The sequence below is a fragment of the Xenopus laevis genome, chromosome 3L (assembly GCF_017654675.1).
Source record: "Xenopus laevis strain J_2021 chromosome 3L, Xenopus_laevis_v10.1, whole genome shotgun sequence".
NCBI lineage: Eukaryota > Metazoa > Chordata > Amphibia > Anura > Pipidae > Xenopus > Xenopus laevis.
Window position 1 is genome coordinate 143,993,971 of NC_054375.1, and position 23,822 is coordinate 144,017,792.

General features: G+C 41.7%; 1 protein-coding gene across 7 annotated transcripts in view; it reads left to right on the forward strand.

The window, feature by feature from the left end:
• The first annotated feature begins 3,232 nt into the window (after positions 1-3,232).
• The window catches only part of pkn1.L (protein kinase N1 L homeolog), a 52,157-nt gene continuing 31,567 nt past the window's right edge, over positions 3,233-23,822 (forward strand). Inside the window, exons 1-3 of one of the 7 annotated variants that reach the window (XM_041587192.1) lie at positions 3,239-3,421; positions 9,661-9,846; positions 11,976-11,979. In XM_041587192.1, coding sequence (XP_041443126.1) covers positions 9,833-9,846; positions 11,976-11,979 — 18 coding nt within the window. In that variant the 5' untranslated portion in view covers positions 3,239-3,421; positions 9,661-9,832. Of the gene's footprint in view, positions 3,422-9,579; positions 9,847-11,975; positions 12,075-14,438; positions 14,474-23,822 lie in introns of those variants that run through there. The other 6 variants (XM_018253633.2, XR_005966399.1, XM_018253631.2 and 3 more) reach the window with 6 other exon arrangements.

Consider the following 23,822-nt stretch of genomic DNA (forward strand, 5'->3'; position numbering starts at 1 on the left):
TAGGGACAGGGAGGGGAATCGCGTGACTTGTTGTCACAAAACAAGAAAAGTCAAAAATGTTTTCCCCTTCCTACCCCTAATTTGCATGTGCAAATTAGAATTCGGATTCAGTTCGGTATTCGTCCAAATATTTTGCGATGGATTTGGGGGTTCGGCCGAATCCAAAATAGTCGATTTGGTGCATCCCTACTGTTAATAAACTTTCCACCGGCCAGTGGAGGGGTCGGGAACAAAGGGGTGGGCCGTGACGTCAAATGGGGTAGGGCATAATGGCAAAGGGGGCGGAGCCACTGTACGCGATTGGATGGGGCGGATCTTGACATCAAAGCAGACAGAGCCACGGCATGCAAAGCCGGAGAAAAGGCACGTTTTGACCAGACTGGGGGCAGGCCGCAGGCTTTTGTTAGGTGTATTACAAATTTACCGGCAGCTACATTGCCAGTAAATTTGTAATACCGGCCCGGCCTTGGCAGGTGTTTTACCGGCTAGGCTGGTAAAATACCGGACGGGTGGCAACCCTAGTGATGTGTAGGTAGGGTTGCCACCTTTTCATAGAAATTCCCAGGTGAGGTCCCTTGGGAAAAGTCAGACTCACACAGCTTAAAGGGCAATTCACCTTCATTAGCAAAACTGTAATAACTGGGGAAAAAAACACAGAAATATGTTCAAACTTTCATAACCTTTGTATTTTGTAAAATGAACATGGTAATTACTTGTCATGTTAGCCATAAGCAACCAATCCCCAGCCACTTTTTTTAAAAAAAAAAAAAAAAACTGGTTGCAGTGGGTGACTATTTATGGGCAAATGGGTCATGTTTTAATACATTGATCTAATTGTAATTTTCCCATTCTATTTTCATTCTGTAGCTGAAAAGAAAATGTTTTTATGGGAGTTCAGGGGAGTTTAAAAAAACTCACATGAATTAAAAATTCGACCCTTGATAAATGTGCCTCCTAATGCAGAAAACTCCTAACAGGAACTAGATTCAATCAATAGGCAGAAACAAGTACATGTGACTGATGTGTGTGTTGTGAATAATGTCTGTAAAGTGCTGACTTGCAGCTGTTTTGCTTTCCTGCACACTGAGACTCCTTGCATAATTGCATAATGGTTTCTCGACTTCAAACAGAAATAGCAGTACTTACAGTAGGGTATTGGGTACTATGGAGCTATATTAACACTGGTTTGCAGGGCACTAATTATCCACTACAGCCATGAAAACAACATTGTTTATATGGTATGTGTAATTCGGACACCTCCCTCTTTCCATTGCTATAACAGCCGCTCCTGGTAGATCTTTCCATTGGATATTGGAATAGGTTATTAAACAGGATTGCTTCTATTTAGCTACAAAAGCAAAAGTGGGCTGGACAGAAAAAAAAGTTTTGTAAAATTTTAAAAGGAGTAAAATATAGACAATAAAACATAAGATTAGATGAGACACGCAACCCAAATCTATACCGGCACCAAAAATCCTACCCTCATCCTGCAGGGCACCTTTTTTGCGGGTAACCATACCTTCCAACCGTTTTCAGTGGGACAGTCCCACTCAACCCGCAGACCCTTGTTTGTAGTGGAAAGTCCCGATTTTCTCTGCACTGAACAGCTAAAAAAAGAAACAATGTTTCTAACTTAATTGGCTTTTGGCAGACAGCCCAGAACAGCCACGAGGCTCAGATAAGATACTTTTGTAACAATTTTGAAATAAGCAAATACGTAATTGTAACAATATAGATAACAGGTCCCTTGGGAGAAGTTAGACTCACAGCTTAAAGGGCAATTCACCTTCATTAGCAAAAATGTAAGAACTGAAAAAAAAACACTTTCATAACCTGCCAAATTTTGTAAAATGAACATGGTAATTAGGGGCTACGCGCAACAAATTTTTTGTCCCTCTTTTTATTTCCAAAATGTTGGGAGGTACGGGTAATTCGCAGGTACCTGACCCGCTGCAGGACTCTAGTTCATGCTATTGGTTTTCATGCAGGCCAGTCGAGTTTTTCCACTCCCATCTCCATGGGCTGATTTTAATGAAGGCTTGGGGAGGCTAACTGGGGCATTTGAAAGACTAATTCAGCAGTGACTTTGTTTCACTTGCCGCTCCGTAGTCCAGGGTTGCCAGGTCTAAATTTCAAAACCAGCCAAAGTCGGCTACAAAACCAGCCGAAAACTAGCCAAGAGGCACTTCAGAAGTAGCACAAAAAATAGCAGAATATGTGCAGTTAAAAAAGTCTAAAAATTAAATAAATTCATATGAAAAAAATGCCTTTTTCAAATTTTCAGTTTGGCAAATTTTTCCATGAAGCAAAATGGTACAGATTCGACCACCGCCAGGGTGGTAACTACAGAGGGGGGCCCAGGAGGTATAGGGGTCACACAAGGCTCTAATACATTGGTAAACCTCTAGAAATTTTGGTGGCCAGCAGATTTTTGCCCCCAAATTTTCTGAAATTGAGGAAAGCCACCAGAAAATGTAAGAATGCTTAAGAGGGACGGGAGAGTGGGGTACAGACAGGACCGCCATCAGAAATCGCAGGAACCCGTACAACAAAATTTACTGGGCCCCCTGGGCTGCGCCCACCGCAAGCCCCACCTACAGGTCCGCCCTCCCCACCACACAGTAAAAAAACAAAAAAAATATTGGTGGCTAGGATTCCCACATGTTAATAAAAAATAAAAAGATATTGGTGGTCAGGGCCCCCCCCCATTAAAAAATATTGGTGGCTAGGACCCTACATGAGAAAAAAAATTGATGGCCAAAATTGGTGGCCAGCCCCCCCCCCCATTATAAGAAAATTGGTGGCCAGGGCCCCTTAAACGTCCATGCCTTCCCGAAGTCAGCAAATCTCAGAAAGATGGGGGGCCCGGCTAATCAAGTAAGTGGGGCGTGGCCAGGGCCCCCTTACCCTCAGGGCCCCCTACAACTCTCCCCCCTGTCCCCCCCTGATGGCTGCCCTGGGTACAGAGCCCAAAATCTGGTAACTCCCGACTTCTACACAAGTCAGTCCCATTGCATGCTGGGTATTGTAGTCTTACATTAAACTCGGCAGTTGGAAAAAATTGTTATACAAAAACTACATTACCCAACATGCACTGGGAGACGCAGGCTTGGCACATTAGGGCAAGAAAAAAACATTGGCTGGTTTCCAAAGTACAAACCAGCAAAAAGTAGCCCAAATCCGGACCTTGACTAGGTTGTACTTTCAAACCCCGCCTGGGCTTTAATTTAGTAGCCCAATTTGGCTGGAAAACTGCCAAACCTGTCAACAATGCCTAGTCTGACACAGGCAGCCGGCTGAGAGATCAGCTGACGGAGGGAGGGGACGGGACCTGCAGAGCTCAGAGCTGATCTCCCTGGAAGAAGCACTGCTAAATGAAGCCTCAGGTTTAGCCAACATGTGCAGCATCTCCAGGACTACAGTGAGTGAAAGAAATCCCAAGTAGTTATAGATATTTATTTATTTATTCCACAAGTTTGACATTTATATTTATTTATGATGTCACTGAAACATTTCACATACATTCAGACACTTGGGCAATGAGGATGGAGCAATGATTTGCTGTGTCTATAACTAGGGTTGCCACCTTTTCTGGAAAACAATACCGGCCTTCCTATATTCTTGCTGTTTTTTCCTATTAATAACATTGACATAATGCATCATTTTTACTGGCCAGGCCAGTAAAATACCAGGCCAGGTGGCAACTCTATGTATAACGTATTTGCAGCTCCTTTATCTGAGTCTGAGCATTTTTACCCCTTCCATGCCAAGATGCGCTTGTCACATAGGGTTGCCATCTGCCCGGTATTTTACCGGCCTGGCCGGTAAAGATTAAGCTTGATCCCAATGTTATTAATAGGGAAAATGCATAAAAATATAGGAAGGCCGGTATTCTTTTCAAGAAAAGGTGGCAACCCTATTGTCACATGGAATCCCGGTGACAATACTAGAGTGCAGGGAGGAGGACAGTGAAGAGAAATAAAGCAAGGAAACACTGTTTTTTTTTTTTTATTTAGAGACACTAGCCTTAGTCTGTATCTGTTTCATGTAATCACGTGACTTTATATTTTGGGGAAAATGTATTTTATTTTAGGTGAGGGCTTCCACTAGCTTCCCAAAATGAATTTCTGACATACTCTATACCAGGGATCCCCAACCTTTTTAACCCGCGAGCAACATTCAGAAGTAAAAGGAGTTGGGGAGCAACACATGCATGAAAAATGTTCTTGGGGTGCCAAATAAGGGCTGTGATTGGCAATTTGGTATGCCCTATGTGGATTTTCAACCTACATTGAGGTTCTATTTGGCAGCAAACCTGGGTTTTATACAACCAAAACTTGCCTCCAAGCCATGAATTCAAAAATAAGCTCCTGCTTTGAGGCCACTGGGAGCAACATCCAAAGGGTTGGAGAGCAACATGTTGCTCACGAGCTACTGGTTGGGGATCACTGCTCTATACTATGCTATACTTGGGGGCAGATTTACAAAGCTCGAGTGAAGGATTCGAATTAAAAAAACTTCGAATTTCGAAGTGTTTTTTTGGCTACTTCGACCATCCAATGGGCTAGTTCGACCTTCGACTACGACTTCGACTACGAATCGAACGATTCGAACTAAAAATCGTTCGACTATTCGACCATTCGATAGTCGAAGTACTGTCTCTTTAAGAAAAACTTCGACCCCCTAGTTCGGCAGCTAAAAGCTACCGAACTCAATGTTAGCCTATGGGGAAGGTCCCCATAGGCTTGCCTGTGTTTTTTTTGATCGAAGGATATTCCTTCGATCCTTGGATTAAAATCCTTCGAATCGTTCGATTCGAAGGATTTAATCGTTCGATCGAACGAATAATCCTTCGATCGTACGATTAGCGCTAAATCGTTCGACTTCGATATTCGAAGTCGAACGATTTTAGTTCCTAGTCGAATATCGAGGGTTAATTAACCCTCGATATTCGACCCTTAGTAAATCTGCCCCTTGATGTTTACTCTGCATTTATTTTTCAGTGTTTGTCAGGGATGTTATACACTATACATGGAACCAGTTTCTTTTATCACGGCTGTTACTGGATTTTATAGAGAAGCTGGTATACAAAACATATATATATATAATACACAAAAGCCATGAATATCTTGTAAATTATATCCTTATAAACGATGAGTTCTGATGTCATCAGTTATAAATGGTGAGTTCTGATGTCATGTCTGTCACATGACTCACTGAAATTTATGTATTATAATAAATAAAGTATCCCCACTTGTAAGATATGAGGATATTAGAAGTTACCTCGGAGTTCCATGACCTGTATAAAAACACTCCGCCTTCGGCCTCGTGTTTTTATATGGTCATGAAACTCCTCAGTAACTTATAATATCCTTATATTTTACAAGAGGGGGGTACTTTATTCACTATATATATATATATATATATATATATATATATACTCCAAGGAAGACCAGCAACACCAGGGTTTCAGTGTAACAAAGCAAAGTGTAGAAGAAGAGAACATTTTCTTGGATTTTATGAACGGATTTACTAACATTTAACTCTTTTTCAAAGAGTTTCACAGTTATTCATGAAAATATTTTCTCTCCGTTACAAGAAGGCGACAGTTCATTCTAAGAACATTTCTGATTCTAAAAAATTAAATTTGGCACATTTTCAGTCTGTGATTTGGACAGAATACCTGAAACCTCGCCATAGATTTTCCATAGGTCATAATTTTTTTTGGCACCAGACAAAACACTTTTACATAGGGGAAAGAGAATAAAAACATTCTCATCTGGCTAATCCCAGGGGAAGATTTGACTATTTTGACCTGACCTTTATCTTTCTGCAGTAGAACTGAATGTATTGAGATGCATTTTACTGCACACTTAGCATTGCTCCCAAACCCAAAGCAGAGAGGTGATAATCATCACAAAAACACTCACACTAAATAATTGTGGGTGGAGATAAAATGTAAATGAACCAGGGTATGCACCTTTACTTCTGGACTAGTGATCCTCCTCTAGGATGAATAGGGAATAGTTCTCATTATTGGTAGTATTGTTATTCTTGTAAACCTCTGCATATTACATTTGTATAATCGGATGGCACTGCAATGTATGGAATATTTGGCAAACACTATACTCCTATTGTAATGGAGAAATATATTAAAATTCACCCAGGAGTTCCATGAGTATGATCATACAAATGAACAAGGTCTCAGGATGAATGATTGTATACAAGTCATGGAACTCCAAGGTCACCTTCAGTTTCCTATGATAAACTTATATATTACAGAGAAGGTTTTTCTCATGATTTATTTATGTTATAAAAATAAATTTACAGGAACAGTCCCCCTTGACACTCAAGCCTTCTCCTCCCAGATCAGTCGCTCACCCTTGCTCCTGCCAAAGGGTCATCATTACAGGCTGCTGTCAGAAGCTACTGTACTGAGCAAAGGTCAGGGGTTCAAAAAACTAGATAAGCCACTATTACTACTCAGGGGATGATATCCACTCATGCATATATTTCACGAATGTACATTTTTCATTTTAGATTCATTTATGCCTATTGTTCACAAAGTATACCCATATGTAAACTATAAAGAAGCCACTGTGAACTGTAGAAAGCCTGTGGTCTGTGGCTTTGTGCCTTTATATGGTCACAGAACTACTTAATGACTTCTAATATCCTTATCATTTACAGTAGGGGGTACATTATCCCTTATAATACATGAGTGATACTCAGAGTTCCCTGTATAACTCAGCCTGCAGCCTTGTGTCTTTATATGGTCACAGAACCCCTCAGTGACTTCTAATATCCTTATCATTTACAGTAGGGGGTACATTATCCCTTATAATACATGAGTGATACTCAGAGTTCCCTGTATAACTCAGCCTGCAGCCTTGTGCCTTTATATGGTCACAGAACAACCCCTCAGTGACTTCTAATATCCTTATCATTTACAGTAGGGGGTACATTATCCCTTATAATACATGAGTGATACTCAGAGTTCCCTGTATAACTCAGCCTACAGCCTTGTGCCTTTATATGGTCACAGAACAACCCCTCAGTGACTTCTAATATCCTTATCATTTACAGTAGGGGATACATTATCCCTTATAATACATGAGTAATACTCAGAGTTCCCTGTATAACTCAGCCTGCAGCCTTGTGCCTTTATATGGTCACAGAACAACCCCTCAGTGACTTCTAATATCCTTATCATTTACAGTAGGGGGTACATTATCCCTTATAATACATGAGTGATACTCAGAGTTCCCTGTATAACTCAGCCTGCAGCATTGTGTCTTTATATGTCTTGCAGTTCTTAATCGGAAACTAATCTGTACCGCATGTATCCATATGCTGAGAGTTTAACAACAGCTGGGGTGCAGTAGGATAATCTATCACTAATCCTCCCCATACATGGGCTGTTGCAGCAATGTATTCTTAAGGCAGGCAGAGGGCTACACATAGACATCCTCCTATCCCCTTCATTCCCCAAATTGTGCATCATTCAAAGTTGCAAGTGGGGGAATAGGCCCAAACTGGCAATCTCTGGGTTCTGACAATTGCCAGCAGGGTTCTGGTAAACTGCTATAGACAGTCACCATGTTTGCACCTGTAGGGGGCTGTTTGGGCCTCTACATACTGTGAATGCCATGGCCCATTTTTGATCTCAGTCCAGATCTATTAGTGTGCCCTGTGCTTATTGCCTGCCCTAGGGTAGTTGGCAAGGACAGGGCTACACAGCACTTGCCAGTAACAGACTCTGGTAGTCGCTGGCCTGCCAGTCCCTTGGTCTTGTGTAACTAGGAGTTCAGAGAAGCTTATCAGACCCTCTGATTACACCAACCTTATTATTTCAGTTTTCTAGATGATCACACTACTTGTCAGTCTTCTGTTTCTGACTGCTAATTCCCTGGCCTGCCTCAGGACACCATTTAATAACACATCCCTTACCATAAAGTTGTTTATACATGGAGTGAAAAAAACAACTCACCCGATCCCCATCAGCAGCTTATGAGCCCATGTATAGGAGCTTTCTAATGGCATGCCTAAGTGATATCAGCACAGTATCATTCTTCATAGGCCTGCAGTGTGATTTGTTGGCCTGGAAACCCCCCAATGTTTTGTTGGCCTGGAAGCCCAACAATCAGCACAATTTAGCCCAGCAGGTGGGTGGCCAAAGAGGGAAAAGATCTGCTATGTTGACAAAGCACTGCGTATCTTGACAGCGCTATATAAATAAATGATGATGATAATGATGATCTGCTCATTCAGCAACCTTACCAAACGCTATCAGACACTGGGCACACTGCACTGAGCAATGGCATTTAGGAAGGAAAGCCCTTATCTAATTGTGCTTCATTTTTTACTCACTGTTGATCAGTATCTTTAAAGAAGAACTAAAGCCTAACTAAAGACGTAGGTAGAAATGTTGTACACTATGTTTTGAGCTTCTGTACCAGCCCAAGGCAACCACAGCCCTTTAGCAGTAAAGATCTGTGTCTCCAAAGATGCCTCAGTAGCTCCCCATCTTCTTTTCTGCTGATTCACTGCACATGCTCTGTGCTGCTGTCACTTACTGAGCTTAGGGACCCACTCACAATATACAGTACACATAGAATAGAAATGTCACAATATAAGGCTGATTAGTAATTAATACATATAATTACTACATGGCAGCACAGAAACCAGTGCAATTAGCATCAGAATTTAATAATCAGCCCTGTAGCATCAGCTTATATTACAGGGGAAGCTCATTTTCTGCTGGATAATTAGTGACGAGCCCTAAGCTTAGCTTCTCAACAGCCAATCAGAGCCCACTGAGCATGTGAGTGTCACAGACACTTTCCAAGATGGTGACCCCCTGTGACAAGTTTGAAGTCCTGGATCATTGCTGCTATTGACAAGCTGAAACTTTAGGCTGGTGCAATAAGTTCAGTATATAAAATATGGCATTTTTAATCATACAGGTATAGGATCCCTTATCCGGAAACCCGATATCCAGAAAGCTCCGAATTACGGAATGGCTGTCTCCCATAGACTCCATTTTATCCAAATTTTTTAAAATGATTTCCTTTTTCTCCGTAATAATAAAACAGTAACTTGTACTTGATCCCAACTAAGATATAATTAATCCTTATTGGAAGCAAAAACAGCCTATTGGGTTTATTTACTGTTTAAATGAATTTCTAGTAGACATAAGGCATGAAGACCCAAATTACGGAAAGACCCGTTATCCAGAAAACCCCAGGTCCCGAGCATTCTGGATAACAGGTCCCATACCTGTATTCATTTGTGGGGTTTAATTCTCCTTTAATAGGGATGTCCTCCCATTAACTGCTAGTGAATGTTTCCTTGCAGCAAACAACAAACCTTATAGCAAAATTGATTCGCCTATATTTAGCCGCAGTATTTCATTGTTCACACTTACTTATATTACATTCCAGCCCATGACACACCTTAAAGCACTTTCTAAAAAATCTAGGGTTTGACCTATCCCGAAACAGATTAAAAATAGTCACTCTGTTACGTTTTAGAAATTACTTGTGTTGTTGTTTATTTTTTTACTTAAAGGCTTTAGTGTGATGCCTTTCCTTGTGTAGCACAGTTACTCAGTGGCTCACAAATAGTTGCATATTGCCTTGCCGATCTCTACATCCACAGGAAATGCAGGGAGGGACCGACAAAGAGAAGCAGCCTCTGTGTGTGTGTGTTCGAGACTTCAAGATCTGTCCTGCGTGAGACTTCTGGGAGGCAGCAGGGACACTGTGAGTGTGAGCGTCACAAGGTGTGTGTCGCACCATGCCGCATACTCCGACTGGGCCAGGGCCGCAGGATGGAGAGCTACAGGTGTGTATGCAACAATATAAAGGACAATATGGGTGTTACTGGTACAAGCCCAAGGGGTTGGATGGAATGGTGCAGGTGTGTGTATCCGAAGGTGGGACCCCATTGATTTGCTTTGGGCCTTAAATTTCCTGTTGCCTGTGTGACTGAAAGGACGAGAGGAATGGATGCAGAGGTGTTAGTGCCTCCAGGGCCACTCCACAATCTTTGTTTGCACTGTTTACTTATGTTCATTGGTTTGTATTTGTGATTTGACACTGTCTAACCCTTATATCTGATATAAAACACAAGAGCCATGAATATCCTGTAAATCAGTTGTGCCCAAAAGGTAGATCGGTGATCAGTAGATGTCAAGACACTGTTAACAATCAGCTTGTCTAAATCACCCTCCTATGTCATACTTTTCATTCAGATATTTATTATGTGAAGTATAGATAAGAAATAGATGTTTAAATAGAACACTATACGTTTTTATTCTCATAAAGTCAATATTTTAGTCATATTTTCCATGGAACAGAATGCTAACAATGCTTTTATGGATGTAGATCATAATGGGACAACATCACTAAAAAGGTGACTTTGCATTAGTAAAGTATGGGCACTCCTGCTGTAAATTATATAGTGAATAAAGTACCCCCCTCTTGTAAATTATAAGGATATTATAAGTTACCGAGGAGTTTCATGACCGTATAAAAACACAAGGCCGAGTGTTTTTATACAGGTCATGGAACTCCGAGGTAACTTCTAATATCCTCATATTTTACAACTGGGGGTACTTTATTTATTATAATACAAATTTCAGTGAGTCATGTGACAGAAATGACATCAGAACTCACTGTTTATAACTGATGACATTAGAACTCACCATTTATAACTGATGACATGAGAACTCACCGTTCATAAGGATATCATTTACAAGATATTCATAGCTTTTGTGTATTATATCTTTATAATACACAAAAGACATGAATATCTTGTAAATTATATCTTTACGGTGACTAGTGATGTCATCAGTTATAAATGGTGAGTAGTGATGTCATTTTTGTCACATGACTCACTAAAACTTGTGTATTATAATAAATAAAGTACTCATTGTTGGAAATATGAGGATATTAGAAGTAACCTCAGAGTTCCATGACCTGTATAAAAAGTACTTGGCCTTCGGCCTCGTGCTTTTAAATGGTCATGAAACTCGTTGTTGACTTATAATATCCTTATATTTTACAATAGGGGTACTTTATTAACGATATAAATGGTGCTTAGTGATGTCATCAGTTATAATCGGAGCCTCTGTCACATGACTCGCTGAAACTTGAGTATTATAATAAATAAAGTACCTCCTGTTGGAATCTCACTGAGAATCAACCTCGTAAATGTGCCTTTGAAGTTTCCTGTGTCAGTGAAAGAGGGCAACATATATCAATTAAAGAATGGTGTATATATGAAACAGGGAGAATGATAGATAGGGGGTATGTGAGTGACCCAGAGGCCTATGTCAATGTAAAAGTCCTTCATACAGTAGAACTCCCATTTTATGTTTTTCAGGGGACCAGAGTAAAAATATGTAAAATCAGGGAAAATGTAAAATCAAGGAAATTTATTATGCATAATATATAGGTGGGGCCACAAAAAACAAAGTGAGGGGGAACTTAAAATCAGGGGATGTAAAACTGTATTTTACAGAAGGTACCATAATGACCCATGTCACATAGATATACTATAATACTACTACATCATGTATGTGTGAGAGAAATATAGATCTGATTTCATAGTGAAAGTATAATATACACTGAGTGTCTTTTTATCTCACTGAGAGCACAACACGTGAAATTGGGAGTGGACCTCAAAAGCGATTCCAACAGAACTTGGTGACCAATAAATGGGAATATTTGGGTGTGTGTGTTGCTGTGAATGGCTTATGGGTGGGTTTCTAAGGTGCCAGGACTTTTTTTGTTTCAGTGTGTACTGTAAATAAGTGTAAGTGAATATAATTTGCGAGGCTTTAAATGTTATAGTCCCTAGTTAATTCCCCGCAGGACTTTTCCCTTGTGTTTGTCACTTATCCATTGTGTCACCTCCCCTGTAACTGTAACTGCATATCAATGTGTCACACCATTGTGCCTTTTCATCAGCGAGGTTAGTGCACTTCCTCTATGCCGGACAAGTTTTGATCTCGAAACCATAAACAAAGCGAAGGGCAACGAGGGGGACAGCTGAGTGAAGATATGTGGGTAGGTATGGGTTACTGCATTTATTACAGGCATTATGGGGAGGAGAGGGGTTAAAAAAAAGTAATAACTTTCTGCAGGAGAGGAAGGACATTTCTGCTACACTGCACCAGATTTGGGGGTACCGACGCTGTATGAGTTAAACAAACAGGGATCAGTCAGGAAGTGAGGAGTTAAGGAGGTGTTAGTCTGTAGGGGGTCGGGTACAGGACGGGGTTAATGGAGTCACAGTAGCACAGCAGGGAGTGTGCCAGGAAGTAAAGCAATACGGAAGTTACAACTGTCTGACCATATGTCTTTTCAACTATGTGCACTTGTGAACATGTGTCTGGGTATCAGTGTATCTGCCTGGAGATATCTATCCCCGGTATTAGGTTATTGCTATAACTTGTGCCAGTGAGAGGCTCCCTTTTTTTTTAAAGGGGATGTCAACGTAGAAATAACATTTTGCATAATGGAAGAAATTGTCGCTGCCAGCAACTTCCCAATGTTGCAATGGCTTTAACATTTTCTGTAAATTGGGCCTGGAAGCGGTATTTGTTGCTCATTTACTGTATGTTCTCCGGCCTGGCAATTCTGAGTATTGAAACAGAAGCCGTCTGATTAACGGGCCTGTGATGACTTCAGCTACATTGTTTCTAGAGACTGGGCCAGCAGTGCAGAAAGGGATAAACAAATACGCTTTCAGTAGGAATTACATTTACAGATAACTTTAAGGGGTAAATTTACTAAAGGGCAAAGTGACTAATGCTGGCGACAATTCGCATTACAACTTTGGGCCACTTTGCCGATTCACTAACAGTCGCAGGCGACAATTCGCTGGCGAAGAAGACAGACGCTAGCGTCGATCCGCACTCTCACGCCAGGCGACTTTTCGCTCTGGCGAATAGACGTTACTCCGCAAATTCACCAAGATGCAGATTTTACTGAACGTTACCTCTTTGGCAGACTTGCCTTTACCAGCTCAGACCAGGCGAAGTGCATTGGAGTACATAGATCTTCCTCAATCTTCAGTTACTTACATCATAATTTTTGAGTGGAACGAAATTGCACTAGGCAGATTTGAACACTAGCACTTCTTCGCTTTGATTTGCTCGCATTGCCGAAGTAACACTAGCGAAAATTTGCCAGCGTACGACGCCCAGGAAGAAACTTTGCATTCTAGTAAATTAGCGTTGTCTGAGCAAATTTTCAGCTGGCAAAGTGTTGCGATGGCTGTGAAGTCATCACTGGCGAATTTTGAGTGTTTCATCAGAGCTCAAAATTACATTTGTTCCATTATGCAAAATGTTATTGTTGAGTTTACATATATTTTAAATAAGTGTTGTATTTGTGTGTGCATGTGTATAATTATTTATGTAGCACTGTTATTATATTCCACAAAACAGAGAAGGAAATCATTCACATTAGGCCCTGGGTGCAGGGGGAGAAAGGGGGTTGTTGTGCTCAGCCCACTGAAATCTTCATCTGAAAGGGGGGCGGCCACTTCACAAAAGTTACGCAAATTGCGTAAAAAGTTACATTAAAACTTACACAAATTACATAACTTCCACCACAACTCCCTTGACTTGTCTAGAGCTTGCGTATGTATTGAGCAATGAAAATGCAGAGAAGCTTAAAGGGATCCTGTCACCAGAAAACATGTTTTTTTCAAAACGCATCAGTTAATAGTGCTACTCCAGCAGAATTCTGCACTGAAATCCATTTCTCAAAAGAGCAAACAGATTTTTTTATATTCAATTTTGAAATCTGACACGGGGCTAGACATTTTGTCAATTTCCCAGCTGCCCCTGGTCATGTGACTTGTGCTCTGATAAACTTCAATCACTCTTTACTGCTGTACTGCAAGTTGGAGTGATATCACCCCCCCTCCCTTTCCCCCCCCAGCAGCCCCTGGTCATGTGGCTTGTGCTTGCACTTTAGGAGAGAAATGCTTTCTGGCAGGCTGCTGTTTTTCCTTCTCAATGTAACTGAATGTGTCTCAGTGAGACATGGGTTTTTACTATTGAGTGTTGTTCTTAGATCTACCAGGCAGCTGTTATCTTGTGTTAGGGAGCTGCTATCTGGTTACCTTCCCATTGTTCTTTTGTTTGGCTGCTGGGGGGGGGGGGAGGGGGTGATATCACTCCAACTTGCAGTACAGCAGTAAAGAGTGATTGAAGTTTATCAGAGCACAAGTCACATGACTTGGGGCAGCTGGGAAATTGACAATATGTCTAGCCCCATGTCAGATTTCAAAATTGAATATAAAAAAACCTGTTTGCTCTTTTGAGAAATGGATTTCAGTGCAGAATTCTGCTGGAACAGCACTATTAACTGATTCATTTTGAAAAAAAACTTTTATCCCATGACAGTATACCTTTAACAAGGACAGGCAAACTCCACTGGCCACCAAAGTTAAGGTAAATTCCACGTGAATTGTTTTATGAAATGAAACGCTTAATGCACTTGGGGGTGCCAAATGTTAGGCACCCCCAAGTGATTGTATTGACTTACCTGAGACCCCGGGCCTTGCTCCTATCAGCAGAAAACTGCACCGGCCCGGGGTTATACCAGTGAGCACCACGGAGTGATCTTCTTCCGTCTTCCTCCTTCCTTCGCATGGCTGCGCAGTGGAACGAAAAGCCAAACCTTAACTTAAAAATCTGCTATTACGTTCAACTGCGCATGCGTTTGCCCCCGGAAATTTGAAGAAAGAAGAAGCCGGAAGAGGATCGATCTGGCTCGGTGGTTTCAGGTCAATACAATCATTTGGGGGAGCCTAACATTTAGGACCCCCAAGTGCACAAAGCCTTTGCTTCTCCTTTGATGAACTTTTCAGCAGTGGAAGGACCAGTTTAGACTTATGCAATTTACAAAACATATGCAAAAACGTTTCGATACATATGCAAAAACATACGCTACGTAAGAAACTTATGTAACTTGTAGCGACGAGATAATTTTTTTTGTCATGTGTGGTTACAAAAAAGTTGCGAGGTAAACGAAAAAGTCACGCATCAGATTATCCTCCCCTCTCTTATATTAAGCAAGGGCATTTGGTATTTCAGCACCCGGATATTATCTGTTGGTGGTCCGATTAATTACCGTATATACTCGTGTATAAGCCGACCCGTGTATAAGCCGAGGTACCTAATTTACCTAAGAAAACTGGAAAAATGTATTGACTCGTGTATAAGCCTAGGGGCCCCATGTCAGATTTCAAAATGTGAATGTGACCCAGCCGCAACAATTGGGGGACACTGGGCAGGTACCTGTTACTGTCTGTGACTGACTGTGTCGCCGACCGGATTTCATGTTTGCTTCCCTCTGCCACCCCTATTTCATGTTTGCTTCCCTCTGCCACTTCCCCCCCCATCTGTCGCTCTCCCCACCCTGGCTGCTCTTCCCTCTGTCCTTCCCTCTGTCACCTCTGCTCTTCCCTCTGTCCTTCCCTCTGTCACCTCTGCTCTTCCCTCTGTCCTTCCCTCTGTCACCTCTGCCCCAGCCGGACTGCCTGTGACTGCCTGTGTCGCCGCCCGGAGCAGGTCCAGGAGCTCCGGGCGGCGCGTCCTTCCCTGCCGGCGTTCGCTTTCAAAATGGCGGCGCCCATGGCCGCCACGTGGGTAGCGGCGCCGGCCGCTACCCACGTGGCGGCCATGGGCGCCGCCATTTTGAAAGCGAACGCCGGCAGGGAAGGACGCGCCGCCCGGAGCTCCTGGACCTGCTCCGGGCGGCGACACAGGCAGTCACAGGCAGTCCGGCTGGGGCAGAGGTGACAGAGGGAAGGACAGAGGGAAGAGCAGAGGTATGACCCGCGTATAAGCCGAGTTTGAGTTTTTCAGCACATTTTGGGTGCTGAAAAACTCGGCTTATACGCGAGTATATACGGTAGTTGTGCCTGTGTTAATATGCCAGTACAGGTATGAGACATGTTATTCTGAATGCTGGGGACCTGGGGTTTTCCGGATAACGGATCTTTCTGTCTTTGGTTTGAATAGAAAGATGAGTAAAAGTTGTATTAACAATAAAATTGTAGCCTCACTGAGCAATATTATTCTGGCTGCTGGGGCCATTTGAAAGCTGGAATGAGGCAGATGTGGAAGGAAAATAATTAGAAATCTATAAACAATTGTATTTAAAACCATTTGAAAATTGCTAGGACATTCTTTAACATACTAAAAGTGACTTTAAAGGACAAGTTAAACTAAAGAAGTAGGTAGAAATGTTGTACATGATGTTTTGTGCTTCTGTACCAGCCCAAGGCAACCACAGCCCTTTAGCAGTAAAGATCGATCTGTGTCTCCAAAGATGCCCCAGTAGCTCCCCGTCTTCTTTTCTGCTGATTCACTGCACATGCTCTGTGCTGCTGTCACTTACTGAGCTTAGGGACCCTCTCACAATATACAGTACACATAGACTAGAAATGTCACAATATAAGGCTGATTAGTAATTAATACAGATAATAACTACATGGCAGCACAGAAACCAGTGCAATTAGCATCAGAATTTAATAATCAGCAAACCTGTAGCATCAGCTTATATTACAGGGGAAGCTCATTTTCTGCTGGATAATTAGTGACTAGCCCTAAGCTTAGCTTCTCAACAGCCAATCAGAGCCCACTGAGCATGTGAGTGTCACAGACACTTTCCAAGATGGTGACCCCCTGTGACAAGTTTGAAGTCCTGGATCATTGCTGCTATTGACAAGCTGAAACTTTAGGCAGGTGCAATAAGTTCAGTATATAAAACATAACAGTTTTAGCCATATTCATTTTTAGGGTTTAGTTCTCCTTTAAAGCTGAACCACCCCCTGTGATGCTTTTGCACTTGAGCTTTAATACTGGCACATGTTGGCCCACATGTCTCCTTTACTTCCCATGTTACTGCAGCAGGGTCAGGGAGCAGACTGGGAGTAGTGATCTTATTACTTTAAATTGTTCACTATTATATATAAGTATAAAGTATTAGAAAATAGTTTTTATATAGCTCAGGAATCTATCTATCATCTATCTATCTATCTATCTATCTATCTATCTATCTATCTATCTATCTATCTATCTATCTATCTATCTATCTATCTATCTATCTATCCATATATGTAGACTGTATAACTATCAGAGCTGTGGAGTCAGTACACAAATCCTTTGACTCCCAACTCCTCATTTTATGGTAACCCCTGCTCCGACTCCTCTGTTTTTAAAGGACCAGTAACACCAAAAACTGAGTGTATCAAAGTAATTAAAATATCATGTACTGTTGCTCTGTACTGGTAAAATTGGTGTGTTTGCTTGAGAGAGACTATTATAGTTTATATAAACAAGCTGCTGTGTAGCCATGGGGGCAGCCATTCAAGCACAGGATACACAGTAGATAATAGATAAGTACTACTATAGTTTATATAAACAAGCTGCTGTGTAGCCATGGGGGCAGCCATTCAAACACAGGATACACAGTAGATAACAGATAAGTACTATTATAATTTATATGAACAAGCTGCTGTGTAGCCATGGGGGTGGCCGTTCAAGCACAGGATACACAGTAGATAAATAAGTACTACTATAGTTTATATAAACAAGCTGCTGTGTAGCCATGGGGGCAGGCATTCAAGCACAGGATACACAGTAGATAACAGATAAGTACTACTATAGTTTATATAAACAAGCTGCTGTGTAGCCATGGGGACAGCCATTCAAGCACAAGATACACAGTAGATAACAGATAAGTACTACTATAGTTTATATAAACAAGCTGCTGTGTAGCCAGGGGGGCATCTCTTCAAGCTGGAAAAAAGGAGAAAAGGCACAGGTTACATAGCACATAACAGATAAGCTCTGTACAATACAATGGTGTTTTATATGTTAATTGTTACGTAACCTATGCAAACGCACAGCTTTTACCAGTGCATGCTAACAGTATATTATATGTTATTTACTTTTACTAAAAAGCTTTCCTATTTTGTTGTTACTGTTCCTTTAATAAACTAATGTAGTTTCCATGTTAAGTACACAATTGAAAAGGCATTTTTATCACTGCCAAAGCTCAAAAATATAAACACCATCCTTTAGTTATTCTAAACTGAAGTCAAAGTTAAACTTCATATAACAAAACAAATAGAAAACCTAAAGCAACTTAAAAAGGGGTCGTTTGCCTTTTTAATATGTTATAGAGTGGCCATTCTTAGCCAACTTTTCAATTAGTCTTCATTATTTATTTTGTATAGGTTCTGAATTATTTGCTGTCTTCTTCTGATCCTTTCCAGCTTTCGAATGGGGGTCACTGACCCCATCTACAGCCTGCAGGGTGAATGAATTCACTAAACACCATGCAATGTGCCCTGTGCATCTGTCGCAGCTCTATGTGCATCAGTGTGTCATTCAGTAATATCAAAAGAGATATAAAGGATAAATAAAAAAATCCTAATTCTGTAGGCAATTATAAGTAATATATGGTGTTGCTTTTACATGCTGCTAAAAATTAATATTACCGTATCTTTAAAAATAGCCCCTTTATTGGAGCTCCCTATAGATGTTCACTGGTCCCTGTCTGTGTTTCAAATGAGGGGTGGGCGTGTCCTAACGGTCCCTCCCAGTAGCACAGTAGGAGGGGGACAGCCAATCACAGCCCTGCAGTCACACAAACAGCTTCAGTTCCCTATCAGGTCCTGCTAGCTGCTGATTGGTTCCTGTCCTACAGTGCAATGTGCTGAGAGCTGCCGGCTCCCCTGTACAGCCTGGGAATTCAGGGAGCAGGAAGTGGAAGCGTTTTTGCAGAAAAATTCAATAAATCAGCCTGAAACACTAATAATTTTAGCACAATTCTTCTATATCTAAATGAGTATAACACACTGGTACATTCTTACTTTTTACACAAAATGTCTCCTTTAAGAACAGAAAGTCGATGTGCATTTTGCAAGGCAGGGGGTCTTTCTATAAGACAAATATTTTGACCTCTAAAATTTAGGGTGGGGCAAAAAGCCAAGCAAGAGCCCAACCTCATGCTCTAACCAATGCTTCTTAATCCATCGTGGCTTAACTGTCAACACTCTATAACTGGTGTGATCTACATCCTTAGAGAAAACAGCTTCAAAGCGGGAAGTACTGCGCCTCGCCAAACAGGGACTTGAACCCTGGACCTTCATATTAAAGGGATACTGTCATGGGAAAAAAAATTTTTTTCAAAATGAATCAGTTAATAGTGCTGCTCCAGCAGAGTTCTGCACTGAAATCCATTTCTCAAAAGAGCAAACAGATTTTTTTATATTCAATTTTGAAATCTGACACGGGGCTAGACATTTTGTCAATTTCCCAGCTGCCCCATGTCATGTGACTTGTGCCTGCACTTCAGGAGAGTAATGCTTTTTGGCAGGCTGCTGTTTCTCCTTCTCAATGTAACTGAAGGAGTCTCAGTGGGACATGGGTTTTTATGATTGAGTGTTGTTCTTAGATCTACCAGGCAGCTGTTATCTTGTGTTAGGGAGCTGTTATCTGGTTACCTTCCCATTGTTCTTTTGTTTGGCTGCTGGGGGGAAAAGGGAGGGGGTGATAATCACTCCAACTTGCAGTACAGCAGTAAAGAGTGATTGAAGTTTATCAGAGCACAAGTCACATGACATGGGGCAGCTGGGAAATTGACAAAATGTCTAGCCCCATGTCAGATTTCAAAATTGAATATAAAAAAATCTGTTTGCTCTTTTGAGAAATGGATTTCAGTGCAGAATTCTGCTGGAGCAGCACTATTAACTGATTCATTTTGAAAAAAAATTTTTTTCCCATGACAGTATCCCTTTAAGTTTGATGTTCTAATGACTGAGCTATCCAGGTTCTGCTGCTATTACTACTAATTATATTTGATCCCGCGTATTCTATTATGTCACAGGCAAAGCTTGCTCTCAGGGCGGAGGAGCATGGGTGTGTTACCATTCTCTTTATGAGATAAGAAAAGGCGGCCTAAATTTGCAACAGTATCCAGTTGTTGGCAGGAACAGGAGGTATTATGGGACAGAAAGGGGAAGCACCTTATCAGTCCTGGTATTCGGCAGGTGGAGCTGCTGGTTTGCTGCAAGCAAAGATGGGGGTTAGCTCAAATGGTAGAACGCTCGTTTAACATGCAAGATGTAGTGAGATTGATGCCCAGATGCTCACCTAGTTCAGCCCAGGGGGCAGCAAAGCCTTTCCTTGCATTTTATTTGAACCAAGAGATTCGTGATACGTTACTCAGGCCTCTCATCCTTTTCGCAGTGGAACGGCTTTATTTCTTACCCAGTTGAATGGAAGTCGACAGAACCCTCTCAAAAGTGTGATTCCACTACTGCACAGGCTGCAGTTTCTACAAGTGAGATCAAGCCCCTTTTGAACAGTGGAAAGAAGGTGTTGGGTAGCCCAAAGCCCTGCGAGGTGCCAGAATCACGCTTCTTTTCACCATAGTGAGCTGGCAACTGCAAAACATTTTTGGACGGCATCAAATAACCAAGGGTTAAAGTCATTCTCAAGCAAAGGCAGCACCAATTCCTACTTAGGTCATCCTCTATCATAGAGGCAAAGGTGTTTCTATAACACTCTTCTATGCCTTGAGAAGAGAGAAGAGAGCTTTTCCCAGGCAAGTCAACAGACACACACAGAGGTTTTCTCTCATTATGGAAAACATAGCTCTTGTGACTCCTGCTGGTTTGCGAGCTGTATGAGAGATACAGCACTGGCGGATTTCTGTTGTGGTTGCCTGTGCCACTTTGGCCTTTGTTGCAATAAAAGACCACCGGCAAGTATGGGAAACTTTGAAGAGCCAGGAGCAGGGCTGAGATACCTTTACCATTTCAGTGCATCCTCCATTCGAGGCAGCTGGAATCGCAGAGCACATGCCCACCGGCCCCTGGCGGTCTTAGTGGTATAGCCGTGAGCTATATAACTGCTTAGGAGCGGCAGCCAGACTAAGCTGCTACGGTGTTGTTGGTATAGTGGTGAGCATAGCTGCCTTCTAAGCAATTGACCTGGGTTCGACTTTTGGCAGAGTGTGCCCAGACCAAATTCCTTTTTCAAAAGGAGTTGTCACCACAGTGACCCATAGAAGTCACCATCATGTCTGCCAATGCAGAGTACAGTGCAAAAACACTTCCACCATGTTGTCATGCTGGAATTCTTAATTGTTACAAGCTGAATTTGTGTGTTTCAGCACCGGAACAGCAGTTGCAAACTCAAGATAAAACGTCCTTCGAGCCGGAATTGAAGAAAGTAGAAGCAGGAAGGGGGTCACATAGGAAGAAAGGAAGAAAGAATACAGTATTTGTTTTATCATTCATCTGATTGGAGGCTATTAGTAGCTGGATTTAGGACCCACAGAAGCCAGTCATTGATGTTTGCTATGCTGCCTTTTAATAGGGCAATAAAGGGATTTATTGTCTCTTTCCATTCCTCATGGTCTTTTTCATATGATTTTTTTTAGCATCGTTTTTAAGAGTTGGAGTAGAGGGCTACTGTCTTTTGAGGAAACTGTTCTTGTGCTTAGCCCCAGCAGCACCATAGCTAGAGTGGACTAGGGATATGCCAACTGGGCTGTCACCTCCAGGATCTACTATCTCAGGCACAGAAGACCCCAATGTGAGCCCCATTCCGCCCCATGGTCTCTTGCTAGGTGAACTCACCTAATTTAATTAATATTGCAAAAAGACTGAGGGATAATGTACTATGGTAAATAAGCACTAGGGTGCAGGGAAAAAAACCCACTATTAAAGGGATACTTTAACGGCTACAGTAAGCATTCCACCCTCCAAATAATTTCACTTAAAAAGCAAGGAAAATCTTTATGATTACATCATAAAATATATGTATATCAACCCCACGATCTACAGCCTTACGCATTTCATGCCCAAATGGCACTTAGTCATAGGCAGTAAAACCCTGCAGCATGTATAGTGATAATTCTATTGGCCTCATGTATATGTATGTTTACAGGGTAGGGGAAGAGCCAGTACTGAGGAAATGTTCGGTAATTGGCTAATGCTTGATTGAAGGGGTGGGCTTTATGTTTTTAAATATTGTACCCACCTGGAGCTTGTTACTGCCTGTGACTAAGTGCCATTTGGGCATGAACTCACCTAACTCTCTACAGCAGTGTCTCGTAGCCTGTATCTCTCACATACTGTAGTTATCTGTAAATCTAATTGCTGTTGACAGCAGTATCTGGCAGCATATATACTTTGCTCTGCTGATCTGACTCCTAACACAGTGTAACAGAAGTTTGCTGACCTGACCAACAAACCTGGAGGAAAGACAGTGTCAGACTGGCCCACCGGGATACCAGGAAAACTCCCGGTGGGCCCAGGTGTCAGTGAGCCTCTTGCTTCTAACAATTTGACCCATTTCATGGTCATTCCCTATTTGTTTATGAGAACAAAGAGGCTTAATAATGGAAGAATAGAGTATAGTATGTAGAGAAAAGAGACTAGGAGAATAAAGAGATTGAGTGAGGAGAGAGGGTATAGTAGTTTGGAAAGTGGGCCCTCAGCCTAAGGTTTTGTGGTGGGCCCCTGGCATCCCAGTCCGACAATGAGGAGAGATGACTTCTGTTGCAGAGAAAAAAAAAGGAATAGACAAAGGATTTCAATGGCTAATACAATTACAGTTGCTTAAGCTGGCCATAGACACAAAGATCTTATCGTACGAATTGAGGATTTGTGTGATTTTCGGACCGTGTGTGGAGAGTCCAGCCATTTTTCGTCCAGCGGAGATCGGTCGTTTGGTTGATCGGACAGGTTGAAGATTTCGGCTGCCAATAATATCTCTGCCGATCGTACGATTTTAAGTGGGAGACTGTCACCAGCTTAGTTGGACATCTGATCTGTTCTTTTCTACTTTATTTACTTGATTGGAATGGTTAGTGGCAGGTTGGGAGATGGGGAAGTCCGATCGTGCGATGATTCGTACGATCGGATCATTGCGTCTATGGCCAGCTTTAGAATTACAATTTTATTTTCATTATGCAAAAAGCCGTTTTTGGATGGAGTTTAACAAAGTACATGCATGCTACTTCATTCTCGTTGTTCACACGATTGCCAGTGGAGGGAGTCGAGCTTGTAGAGATTTCTGATGTCTCCATAGCTTCTCTGACAGCACACCAGTATTTCTCCTGTGTACTCCCAAATCCTACAGCTGACAAATGCAGCCGGATTAGCCAAGACTAGTCATCTCTGTGTTCATTATCAATTACCTGGGCTGTGTCAGGAGCTTTGCTGGAAATGCACATCAATTCTGATTATTCCTACTGAGAAAAATGCTATTGACCTGAGCTTGGGATGAAAATAACCCTGTACAGGGCCTGGAGATCATTTGAAAACAGACCTGTTCTTTTTCTCCGGTTAATTCCCAAAGACAGATGCAGGAACGAGCATCAGGAAAGGGGCCACATCTGCTCATATATGGTCCTGTCCCCTTGTGTATGTTTGGGTAGAACAAGTGGCGGTATTAGTGGAATTTAGTGTTATTCCTGGGTCATACATACATTATATCAAAATGTATAGGAAGGAGACAGAAATACACTTAGACTAAGTGCCGTCTTAGTATAAAGTTGTACTTGAAGTGGGCTCTTCTATTATCAAACAATTATCTAAAAGGCAACATCTGTAGAACCTGATGATCAAGTGAAAATGGGACCTCATTATTTAATGGGTGGTTCATCTTCATCTTGTTATAGAATTCTAAGCAACTTTTCAATTGGTCTTTGTTATTCGTTATAGTTTTTGAATCGTTTGCCTTTTTTTCTTCTGACTCTTTCCAGCTTTCA